The sequence below is a fragment of the Salvelinus alpinus genome, chromosome 19 (assembly GCF_045679555.1).
Source record: "Salvelinus alpinus chromosome 19, SLU_Salpinus.1, whole genome shotgun sequence".
Lineage (NCBI taxonomy): Eukaryota > Metazoa > Chordata > Actinopteri > Salmoniformes > Salmonidae > Salvelinus > Salvelinus alpinus.
Genome location: NC_092104.1, coordinates 8,593,333 through 8,606,450, shown reverse-complemented (window position 1 = coordinate 8,606,450; position 13,118 = coordinate 8,593,333). Strand labels below are relative to the sequence as shown.

The window sequence follows — 13,118 nt, the reverse complement described above, 5'->3', positions numbered from 1 at the left end:
TACACAGGTAAATAACCCTCACTCTGTCACACTCTACACAGGTAAATAAACCCTCACTCTGCCACACTCTACACAAATAGACCCTACTCTGCCACACTCTACACAAATAAACCCTCACTCTGCCACACTCTACACAGGTAAATAAACCCTCACTATGCCACACTCTACACAAATAGACCCTCACTCTGCCACACTCTACACAAATAGACCCTCACTCTGCCACACTCTACACAAATGGACCCTCACTCTGCCACACTCTACACAAATAAACCCTCACTCTGCCACACTCTACACAAATAGACCCTCACTCTGTCACACTCTATACAAATAGACCCTCACTCTGTCACACTCTACACAGGTAAATAAACCCTCACTCTGTCACACTCTACACAGGTAAATAAACCCTCACTCTGTCACACTCTACACAGGTAAATAAGCCCTCACTCTGTCACACTCTACACAGGTAAATAAACCCTCACTCTGTCACACTCTACACAGGTAAATAAACCAGATGAAACAGATAAAATAACTGTGTAAAGTTTGACATGTGTTACAGTTAAAGCTAGCTAGCTAACAATTCCATAGCCACAACAAAGTAATGTGCTGTGGGTGAGACGCTTGGATCCAGTGCTGCATAACATCAAAGCAAATTTATTTATAAAGCCCTTTTTACATCAGCCGTTGTCACAAAGTGCTGTACAGAAACCCAGCCTAAAACCCCAAACAGCAAGCAATGCAGGTGTAGAAGCACGGTGGCTTGGAAAAACTCCCTAGAAAGGCCAGAACCTAGGAAGAAACCTAGAGAGGAACCAGGCTCTGAGGGGTGGCCAGTACTCTTCTGGCTGTGCCGGGTGGAGATTATAACATGCATAGATAACGTGCATAGATGACCAGCAGGGTTAAATAATAATAATCACAGTAGTTGTCCAGGGTGCAACAGGTCAGCACCTCAGGAGTAAATGTCAGTTGGCTTTTCTTAGCTGATTAGACAGCAGGTGCGGTAGAGAGAGAGAGAGAGTCGAAAACAACAGGTCTGGGACAGGTAGCACGTCCGGTGAACAGGTCAGGGTTCCGTAGCTGCAGGCAGAACAGTTGAAACTGGAGCAGCAGCACGACCAGGTGGATTGGGGACAACAAGGAGTCATCAGGCCAGGTAATCCTGAGGCGTGGTCCTAGGGCTCAGGTCCTCCTCCGAGAGAGAGACAGAGATAATTAGAGGGAGCATACTTAAATTCACACAGGACACTGGATAAGACAGGAGAAATACTCCAGATAGAACAGACTGACCCTAGCCCACCGACACGAACTATTGCAGCATAAATACTGGAGGCTGAGACAGGAGGGGTTGGGGGACACTGTGGCCCCGTCCGACGATAACCCCGGACAGGGCCAACCAAGCATGATATAACCCCACCCACTTTTCCAAGGCACAGCCCCCACACCACTAGAGGGATATCTTCAAAACACCAACTTACTACCGAGACAAGGCCGAGTATAGCCCACGAAGATCTCCCCCACGGCACGAACCTGAGGGGGGCGCCAACCCGGACAGGAAGATCACGTCAGTGACTCAACCCACTCAAGTGATGCACCCCTCCTAGGGACGGCATGGAAGAGCACCAGTTAGCCAGTGACTCAGCCCCCGTAATAGAGTCAGAGGCAGAGAACCCCAGTGCAGAGATGGGAACCGGCCAGGCAGAGACGGCAAGGGCGGTTCGTCACTCCAGTGCCTTTCCGTTCACTTTCACACCCCTGGGCCAGACTACACTCAATCATAGGACCTACTGAAGAGATGAGTCTTCAATAAAGACTTAAAGGTTGAGACCAAGTCTGCGTCTCTCACATGGGTAGGAACACCATTCCATAAAAATTTAGCTCTATAGGAGAAAGCGCTGCCTCCAGCTGTTTACTTAGATATTCTAGGAACAATTAGGAGGCCTGCGTCTTGTGACCGTAGCGTACGTACGGCGGTGTGTACTGCAGGTAGGAGCAAGCCCATGTAATGCTTTGTAGGTTAGCAGTAAAACCTTGAAATCAGCCCTTGCCTTAACAGGAAGCCAGTGTAGGGAGGCTAGCACTGGAGTAATATGATCACATTTTTGGTTCTAGTCAAGTTTCTACCAGCCGTGTTTAGCACTAACTGAAGTTTATTTAGTGCTTTATCCGGGTAGCCGGGAAAGTGGAGCATTGCAGTAGTCTAATCTAGAAGTGACAAAAGCATTGGATTAATATTTCTGCATCATTTTTGGACAGAAAGTTTCTGATTTTTGCAATGTCACGTAGATGGAAAAAAGCTGTCCTTGAAACAGTCTTGATATGTTCGTCAAAAGAGAGATCAGGGTCCAGAGTAACGCCGAGGTCCTTCACAGTTTTATTTGAGACGACTGTACAACCATCAAGGTTAATTGTCGGATCCAACAGAAGATCACTTTGTTTCTTGGGACCATGTCCTCTGGGTTGTTGTGCTCTGGGTCAGTGTCTCACTGTTGTCTTGAAACCAGGGGAAACCAGCTGCAGACATTCAGGGACAGGAGTTGCTCTTTAGTCTGGCAAATATAATATGATATAATTCATATAATTTGAAATATTCTGTGACGTTGATACTATAAGCTAATGTTTGAACTTTGACCTTGTGCTCATGTCCTCTCCCAGGTGCCCATTGGTCTTTCCAATGTGGGTTTCGTTCCTCTATATGGAGACAACATGAGACAGAAAGTCCTCGCCCTGTTCTCCCAACAGGACCAGTTTACAGGTGACTGAGTGACTCTGTTTTATGGGAAAAGTGTTGCTGGTGTTGACACAAAATGGAGACGGCTCATGGTTAATCTGGGCTAGTTTAGTTTGAAACATGGTTTGTTCAAATCTTCTCTCCTAACAAATAATTGTGTAATGCCCCAATCTATGTTTTGTTTCTTCAGGAACAACATGCCTTATATATTATATATATATATATATATATATATATATATATATATATATATATAGCCAGCTCCAAAATTATTGGCACCCTTGATATATAAGGAGGAGCAAAAATACTGCGCAAAATAGCCCCATAACATCAAAGCTCCATCACCATATTTTACAGTTGGTACGGAGACATTTTGTGCTTATCACATCCTTCTTTCAACGCCAAACCCACCACTGGTGTGTGTGGCCAAATAGCTAGATTTTCCTATCATCCAACAAAATGTAAACGCCTTGGGTGTTTGCTAAACGGCAATGGCAATTGGATCGGAACCATCGCTATGGTCAGATGACATGAAAATAGAGCTCTTTGGCAATGCATACCAGTGATGGGTTTCACGTTGAAAGAAGGATGCATAGGCTGAAAATAACCACACTGCTTAATATGGTGGTGGATCTTTGCTGTTATGGGGCTATTTTGCTTCCACTGGTCCTGGGGCCTTCTATTAAGGTCAACAGCATCATGAACTTTACTCAGTACCAGGACATTTTAGTCAAAAACCTGGTTGCCTCTGCCAGGAGGCTGTAACTTGGCAACTTGGCAGCAAGTGGGTCTTCCAGTAATACAATAACCCCAAACAACACATATCAAAATCCACAAATAAATGGTTCATTGACCACAAAATCTACATTTGGCCATCTCAGTGTACGGACTTAAACCCCATTGAAAACCTGTGGTTTGAACTGAAGAGGACAGTCTATAAGCGCAGACGGAGGATATCAAAGATCTGGAATGATCTAAGATCCCTCCCAATGTGTTCTCCAATCTGATAAAAAAATTGTTTTGAAAAAGGCTCCTTGCAAGGTATTGAAAGGTATTGAAAACAGTGGTGCCAATGAACTTGTTTAACCAAATCTCTTTTTCTGAGCAATTGCTTTTTTTTGCATACAATATAGCTCAGAATTTTTATAATTTATTTTATACAGTCTTTTTTGCACATCTTTATCGAGGGTGCAAATAATTGTGGACCTGACTGTATTTACCAAATTTAATAGTTCAAAAAAATATATATAATAGTTTGTTATTTAACTAGTCAAGTCAGTTAAGAACAAATTCTTATTGAGTGGTAATGAAATATAAGGAACAGTGGGTTAACTGCCTTGTTCAGGGGCAGAACGACAGATTTTTACCTTGTCAGCTCAGGGATTTGATCTAGCAACCTTTCGGTTACTGGCCCAACACTCTAACCACTAGGCTACCTACCGCCCCCAAATGTTTAAAAGGAGTTTATATATAGTTGATATGTTGTATTTATCTACTGTTTTTGTCTGTTTTCTCTTAGCGGTGGGGCTGTACCTGTTGGATCAATGGTGGTCATTGGAGAATATCTTAAAAACAGCAGACTCTGCCAAAGATGGAGCTGTGGAGGTATGATTAGTTGTCTCTAATTTGAAAACAAAATGACTGCTGTTTGTGGGAATTAGACCACCCGGTTATAGAGATATACAAAATAGCACGTGCATCAGTTTTCACTATTGTTGTAAAAGTTATTATACAATTATAACAAAGTTAAATAGTTTGAAAATAAGATGCAATCAGGATAGCTCAAAGATACAATTTTGTGGGTTTATTTGATTATATCTTATTGGAGAATGTGACAGTATGAGTCAGTGAATGTGTTTTTCTGTGTGTTTGTCTTCAGGTGGAGACCATAGGGGAGCGGATAGTTCTGTACGTTTTGAACCGTGTGGTGTACAGAGCCAAGGAGATTAGTTCAGGCGAACTACCTTTCCTCTGCCACGGAGAGAACGACTACGCCAAGATCCTTTGGAAAGACGGACAGGCTGTCGGCTTCTACTCAGTCAAACCTTCAGGTACCAAACAGCTTTTATTGTTGTGAGTAACTAACCATTATCCACCTCCACTAAGTGGCACCTTTTTGGGTGATGCATGGCACCCATGTTAGGCTAGAATCCTCATCACATATGAGATATTGCGTGGTAGCGCTGAGGTTATGTGCTTTAAGTGTTAGTTATGGTGCTGTTAAATAAACTATGGTTGACCATTAATCATGAATTATTCAGATACTGAAGATCATATGTGTGCATTGTATAACACAGATAATGCTTAACTCACATATCCAATTTTCACTTCTCATAGATGTTTCTATGTATGTACTGTATGCATGGATGTAGTGCAATTTGAGAATACATGGAGCTGGTAGAAATATTTCTGGAAGATGTATTCTGATCATTTCTAAATAAATTATATTTCATTACCACTCAATTTCAATCAAAACGATAGAATGGCATACTAAATACTGTAAATATCTAGGCTATAGCAGCCTATAGGTAGGTTTCTAAAACGTCTGTCTCAGAGATCACTTGCCCTACTCTCCGAGTGCTTAGCTTACAGAAATGTACCACACTCTATAGCGTATGCAGACAAACTGATTCCCTGCATGAACCTTATCATCACACCCACGAAATCTAGGATCCAAATTCACCGTGCGTCTGCCTTGACGTTCATAAAACTCCATGGACCCCCTCTTGTGCAGTGGAACCCAGAACAATATGTGACCCACACTGCATTCTGGGACAGGACACTTGGTTACGGTGCTGTCCTTTAACCACCACCATTTAAAGGGCGCTCAAATCGCTTAAAATAACCCTCAACGAGATCTGCTGCCTACGTCTAATAGTCCTACTCATCACTTATTATTATTATTATTATTAATATTATTATTATTATTATTATTATTAATATTATTATTAATATTATTAATATTATTATTAATATTATTATTATTATTATTATTATTTTTTTTATTTTTTATTTTAAATTTTATCCCCTTTTCTCCCCAATTTTTCGTGGTATCCAATCGCTAGTAATTACTATCTTGTCTCATCGCTACAACTCCCGTACGGGCTCGGGAGAGACGAAGGTCGAAAGTCATGCGTCCTCCGAAGCACAACCCAACCTAGCCGCACTGCTTCTTAACACAGCGCGCCTCCAACCCGGAAGCCAGCCGCACCAATGTGTCGGAGGAAACACCGTGCACCCGCCCCCTCGGTTAGCGCGCACTGCGCCCGGCCCGCCACAGGAGTCGCTGGAGCGCGATGAGACAAGGATATCCCTACCGGCCAAACCCTCCCTAACCCGGACGACGCTAAGCCAATTGTGCGTCGCCCCACGGACCTCCCGGTCGCGGCCGGCTGCGACAGAGCCTGGGCGCGAACCCAGACTCTGGTGGCGCAGCATAGCACTGCGATGCAGTGCTCTAGACCACTGCGCCACCCGGGAGGCTATTATTATTATTATTATTATTAATATTACAAATAGAAGATGATCACTTCTTGCTCCTTTAGTAAAGTTTAAAGCTGAATTAATATCTCGCAAGATCACATAATGATTCATTAGTTGGCCTATTTTCCATAACAGAACCACATATAATAATAGTAGGCTATAACATGTTACACCAAAAACATGTATTATTTGAAGCTGAATAGTATAAAAAATGTCATTCTCATGTGGCCAAAACTCAATAGCGTACAACACTAAGCAGGCCTATGTGGCCTGTGTTTTGATTGGAACTGAATAGGTCTACAAGAAAAGTGAATCATTTTCACCGGTAAAAAGTGAAGAATTATCATTCACAATTGACAGTGATGACGGCCTATTTTGAAATGAGGTATGCCTAACTTGGTGTTTTGAGGGTATTCAAAATATAACATTTTCTTCTGGCAATCGGTGTGGGAATAGAAAGAGGTTGCAATGGGAGGATGCATTTTGTGCATAGACCTATTCTATAATGATATTCAATAGGTCACATCTGTCGGTACAAGCTTTGATTGAGAAATGACAATGATTTTTAACTAAAGGCCCCCTCACCTAAAAAACAAGAACACTACACCACTGACTGTATGTATGCTGTCTATAATGTATGTCTGGCTATCTTTACATCTCATCTCCATTTGTTTTCCCTATAGGCAGCTTGTGCAGTTCCTTCTTAACCCAATGCTATCACATTCCTGTCATGGATTCCATATTCGTCAGGAAGTGTCACCGTGGCAACGGTCTGGGTCTTCAGATGCTGGAGAACTTTGTTGACAGTTTCAAAGAGGAATACCTTGGGTTGAGATACCCCCTTTCAAAAGCTATGTACAAAGGTAATCATCAACCTTTTTTACTAGTTGTTCACACAGAGAAATACAAGTGTGGTTGAAAGATCTCAAAACTTCCCAGATTTCCCTAACTTGCGGCCATCAGCCTACAGTACAAGTCCACTTTCCTAACAACTGCTCTGTATTGTTCTCCAGTGTGTGGGAAGTATCTGAGCCTGTACCCAGCCCACAGAGACCTACTGTGGGAAGTGGAGAGTGTTGGAGGACCCAGCCAGAGGACCAACATAGCCAACAAGATCCAGGCCATGGCCATGAGCAGTATGTTTATCACAGATTTAAAATGGAAGAAGTGCACGTCCCCTAAGTGTCTTGATTTCTGTATTTAGGTGGCTAGATTGACTCCTCATTATATGCCTTAAACATAGACAATTCTCAATAAAACAATGGAATTTATTCCCTCAGCCTCATCCAAGAACCTGTCTTTTACGGAGCACTCTGTAGTGAACCGTGACGTGGTTGAAAACGAGGTGGTTATGGAGGAAGTGACTTCACACTTACAGGAACAGGAAGCCATGGAGTACACCGTTGAAATTGTGGTATGTTTTATAAATCTAACAATAGATTTAAGGTAAATAAGTAGGGCTGGGGATGCACGGACCGGTTTGGGTTTTCACTTTAACTTCTATAATGTTATTTCAATGTTTAGTCTGTTAAATGTGATATGCAACTCCAGCGTGTGTAATATCAGTTTTTATAGTTTACTCCGTTTGCTACTTGAGTCGTCTTTCTCCGTCTTCTCCTGCTGCATGCCACTTCCCACACCAAGCCCCGCCCCCTGTCCTGCACCCTGTCACTCAAGGAGAGAACAGTTGCTCAACCATGGAGTCCCACGCACCTCCTTGCAGTTCACTATGCAGTGCAGTCAGTCTGCATGGTCAGAGAGATGCAACAAGATGTTGGTGACATGTGTTCAAGCACCTCCTTGCAGTGCAGTCAGTCTGCATGGTCAGAGAGATGCAACAAGATGTTGGTGACATGTGTTCAAGCACCTCCTTGCAGTGCAGTCAGTCTGCATGGTCAGAGAGATGCAACAAGATGTTGGTGACATGTGTTCTATAATTACACTATTCATTTGTGTTTATTTACTGCTAGTTTGTCTTTTGTTAGCAAGTTGTGTCTAAAATAAATATTTTTAGCCTCTAATGCTAACTGCTAATTAGCTGGCTAGCAAGCTTGCTAAGTGTACTTAGAGTCAGAGCAAACACAGCTATCTAATACAGCCTTGTACCAACGCTGGTGTAGGCATAGATACGCATTTTGTTTATACAACAGTGTCTTCTATGTCAAAGAGGAATAGGCAAAGCATGAAAATGTTAGCTAGCTACATGAGGTAAGAAAACAAAATGTAATGCAACATCTAATTAGGGTCATGTGGAAACACAGACCAACAATTTGGTTCATACCATGTCAAGAATTCCTCCCTGGCTTATTCATTCGTTGTCATGTCAAACAACAATGTATTCAAGGTGCTCCCCACTATATTCAAACTCTAGAATTAGAATAATCGCTCTATTTCCAACAGTTCACAATTACCTAGGCCTATATTTGTTTGCCCATATCATGCAGTGCTGTGTGGCACAGTGTGGAAATGATAACAAAAGTGCACGAAATGTAGAAATTCGTGAAAATGCTTCTTTTTTTTTGTTTGAAGTTGGATTGAACAGTATAATACAAAACAGAAAGGAGAAAGCCAGATTGAAATCACATAATGATTCTGTTGCCACCCTAGGATCATGAACTGCTCACTACAGACCGGGATCAAACCCCGGTCTATAGTGACGCCTCAAGCACTGCAAGGCAGTGCCTTTGCCCCAGAAGCATTGAACTGCAGGGTACTATCTCATCATATGAAGGAATGTGCCTACCTGATCTTGGGTACACAGTGAACAGTGGGAGTTGGGGCCAATTTCATCATAAAACATTTCCTTGATGTTAAATACAGCCTGTGAGCAAATTTAAAATGTATATGTTGATGGTTTGGATTACGGGATGCCAAGGTCATGTTTTTCCAGATTCTGTTCCAGTTGAAGGGTTATTCAGATTCAATTAGATATGTGGACCATATTGTTTTAATGGCTCGCTCAGAATATGAGCAAATACAAAAGTTGTTTATATATTATAGTGATCAGTCCTTTCGGGAGCCCAGATAGTTTATTTATAAATCCCATCTTTGGATGGTTTGGTAGTTGGGTTTCCAAAGAGACAGCATAGCTGACTTAAGTTGTAAATATAGAAAAAAGAAGTTGCCTGGTAATGTGTATGTATCTTTCAAATCTTGGAATGTTCTCAAATAGTTATTGTTCATGATATTGGTAAAGGACCATTGGGGGGATCCAAAAGTGTGACTGGAAATACAATTTAAAGTTTGGTGGACGATAGTCCCCCTACAGTACATCTTTCCCTCTTTGTAAATTTGTTCATTTTATCCGGGATTGTTTACCTTGTCATATAGATTTTTAACCCACACTATGAATTTTATCCTAATAGCCAGATGGGGGAGCAATGGGAAGCATTGAACTACAGAAATTCAGTCGTGGCAATATATTCATTTTGACAATAGATATTCTGCCGGTTAAAGCAACTGGGATATTATTCCATCTACTGAGGTCGGATTCAATTGATTTGAAGAAAGAGATTAGGGCTGAGCGATATGGACATATCATATATCACAATATTTTTCACATTTTTGACAGTATGACGGTATTTTACTGTTGGAATCATGAAAATAGAATGATTGTTCTAATTCTATAGAAGCACATAGAATACATTGTTGTTTGACATGACAACGAAAAGAAAGAAAAGACAAACTAGCATCTGTAAGGAATGACGCTGGAGAAGAGAAGCAGGTACAGGGAGTCAACATTTATTCGGAACAGACATGAACACAGGACAGGAATAGCGTCAGAACTGGGTAAAATACAGCCGTAAGACAATCGATGCAGCAGCGGGGAACAGAGCTGGGGAAGTGACGAATATAGGGGAGGTAATAAACAGGTGATTGAGTCCAGGTGAGTCCAAAAATTCGCTGATGGGCATAACGAGGGAAGGCAGGTGTGCGTAATGATGGTGGCAGGAGTGCGTAATGCAGGGCAGCTTGGCGCCCTCGAGCGCCAGGGGGGAAGAGCGTGAACAGGCGTCGTTGCGTCCATCTGACCATGCAGAGTGAACGGCAAGAAGGTACTCGTGACTCCGTGGTCGAACAACTTCTCTCCCTTGGAGTGACAGGAGGCAGGGCTTGGTGTGGTTTGTAGTGGCATGCAGCAGCAAGAGGGAGAGAGTGACACAAGTAGCAAATGGAGTAAAGTATAAAAGGGACATTATACGCACCATAGTTGTGTATCACATTTAACAAACCAAACATTCAACTACCGTTATAGAAGGTAAAGTAAAAACAACAGTTCCGTACCTCAACACTGGCATATAGTCAAATACAGCATAGCACCCTGCACCAGTAGAGATATAGTAAAATATGGTCTGCGTATAATGAGATGAAGTGTATCTGTACATTGGTGTTATTTCCTTTGATTGAGGAATTGCCTGGGCCAGGGGATAATAAGAATAGCAAAGGTGAAATTGGATCGCCTTTTCTGCTGCTTCTGGTGATTCTGAATGGAGCAGAGCAGATATGGCTTGTTATAACCATGGCTGAGGGATTGGCATATAGTATTTTAATCACCTTTTTTTTTTACAAGACAGTTTACCCACCTTTTGGGGAAAAATGCATTGAAAGTTATAGGGAGCATACATTTTCTACTGCGACCGGCGATCCGAGTTGACCCACATATTTTTTTTTGTACCACTACATCAATGTGTACAATGGAATTATGTTTTTCTTTCATAAAATGATACCTTTTTCACTCTTAACACATGGTCTACAATCACATTTCTCTGTTCATAGGAGGAAGTTACACTGGTCAGGGTGACAAAAGGCAAGTATGGGATGATTCATTTACTGGATCTTCGCGATAACATACAAAATCTAACAATTAGACTTTTCTCTTCCTAACGCCAATTGTGGTGAATGTTTTCAGAGAATGAAGAAATGCCGGTTACAACCAGAGGAAGGAGCAGCGGCCTCAAACGCAAGAAGATGTTAGAGGAAAGCAAATCAGAGAAAGTCCTCAGGTAGCAGAGAATGTGAATATTGCTTTGTTTCAAATGTTGATGGAATACAGTAAAACACATGAACAGTTAAATAGATATTGCCTAAATGAAGGTAATTCACTTTGGCATGTCTGTGTTGTTTAGGATTGAGGATATTGAAGCAGAGGTGGAGACTCCCAAAGAGAAGCCAGTGGCAGAGCATCAGCAAGAGAATAAAGACGAAGTTGCTGCTGTTGCTGAATCCGACAAAGAGGAGTTGGCTGAGGTACAAATACGATTCGTAAACAATTCATCTTTGTTTTTCAAGTGTCCAGGAGTAAGGAGTCTTATTAAGTGACACACTCTCTTTAAAAAATGTTTTTGGACAGGATGTCATTGACACAGCCACGGAGGACACAGCAGTAGAGCCTGAGCTTGGAGAGGAGATTGGAGAGACTGTTACAACACGGACACTTCAGATTCAGAAAGCCACTGCGTTGCTGGTGGACCTGAAAGAAACCTTGCAACCACAAGTGGAGGTAGAAAATGTGGCCTCAGAGGTGGAGGAGATGGAGGCTCCAAAGGAGGTGGCAGAAACCGATGAAGAAACAGCCGAAGAAGAATCCTCTAATGAGGAAAAGAAAAGAAGAGAGAGACCAAGATCCACTCGTCTCATAAAACCTTTTGAGGCTGAGGAGGAGACAGTGAAAGAAGAGCAGCCAGCAGTTGAGAAACCTGCTGAGGTAAAGGAGAAGATCTCACCACCTGAAAAGGAAGTGGTAGCTCCAGTGATAGAAACAAGAGTCCTGAAGAGAGGAAGAAAAAGTGTACCAGCCACCCAGACTCCAAAACGCAAGTCTACAAGAAGAGTCAAACAACCTGTGGAAGAGGAGAAGGAGGAAGAGGTGGCTGAGGAAGAAGTAAAGGCAGCTGTAGTGGAAGCCAAAGTTCTGAGAAGAGGAAGGAGATCTGCCCCTCCTGCCTCTGCCACACCTGGACGCAAATCCACTCCAACTGTTGTTGAAGCGGAAGAGGCAGAAAAAACTGATGAAACGACAGAGGAGGAAGTAGACGACAAAGTCCAGGACAAAGCTGTTGAGGAAGAGAAGGCTGCAACAACAACAAGCCAAGAGGAAGAGGAAGTGGAAGCAGAAAGCATTGAGGAGGTTGTGGAAGTTCCTCCAGTTGTGGAAACTGGAGCTAAGAGGAGCAGGACAAAAACAGTTGCAGCAGCCACACTCAAACGAAAGTCCTTACGAAGCAAGTCCTTTGTGGATTATAAGGAACAGGATGCAGAGGAGGAAAGAGGAAATGAATCCACAGTGGAAGAAGGGGAGGATAATGTAGTGGCAGAAGAGGCGAGCATAGTAGAGGAGGAAGAAAAAGAGGAATGGGCCACGATGGCTGAGGTTGCTGTTGTTGAGGAGACGGAGAAGCAGCCTGAGGAATACAAATCAGAGAAAGTTATCAGGTAACAGAGAATGGGAATATTGCTTTGTTTCAAGTGTTTATGAAATACAGTAAAACATATGAAAAGTTAAATGCAGTGGTTTCAGAAAGTATTCATACCTGCTGACTTGTTCCACACATTCTTGTGTTACAACCTAGATACAAAATTGATTAAATATATATTTTTTCTTACCCATCTACACATAATACCCCATAATGACAAAGTGAATAGATGTTTTTAGACATTTTAGCACATTTATTGAAAATGAAATACAGAAATATCTAATTTATATAAGTATTTACACCCCTGAGTCAATACATGTTGGAATCACCATTTGCAGTGATTACAGCTGTGAGTCTTTTTCTGGGTAAGTCTCTGAGAGCTTTGCATACCTGGATTCACAATATTTGCACATTGTGCTTTTAAAAATTCTTCAAGCTCTGTCAAATTGGTTATTGATCATTGCTAGACAACCATTTTCAATTCTTGCTATATT

The 13,118-nt window shown here is 42.1% G+C and overlaps 1 protein-coding gene across 1 annotated transcript in view; it reads left to right on the top strand.

Moving 5' to 3' along the window:
* LOC139544969 (microtubule-associated protein futsch-like) overlaps positions 1 to 13,118 on the top strand; it is a 53,833-nt gene that overhangs the window by 23,948 nt on the left and 16,767 nt on the right. The window contains exons 3-12 of the mRNA XM_071352222.1: positions 2,653 to 2,752; positions 4,248 to 4,333; positions 4,608 to 4,779; positions 6,895 to 7,074; positions 7,225 to 7,347; positions 7,492 to 7,625; positions 10,988 to 11,018; positions 11,121 to 11,214; positions 11,338 to 11,458; positions 11,562 to 12,643. Coding sequence (XP_071208323.1) covers positions 2,653 to 2,752; positions 4,248 to 4,333; positions 4,608 to 4,779; positions 6,895 to 7,074; positions 7,225 to 7,347; positions 7,492 to 7,625; positions 10,988 to 11,018; positions 11,121 to 11,214; positions 11,338 to 11,458; positions 11,562 to 12,643 — 2,123 coding nt within the window. The remainder of the gene's footprint in view (positions 1 to 2,652; positions 2,753 to 4,247; positions 4,334 to 4,607; positions 4,780 to 6,894; positions 7,075 to 7,224; positions 7,348 to 7,491; positions 7,626 to 10,987; positions 11,019 to 11,120; positions 11,215 to 11,337; positions 11,459 to 11,561; positions 12,644 to 13,118) is intronic.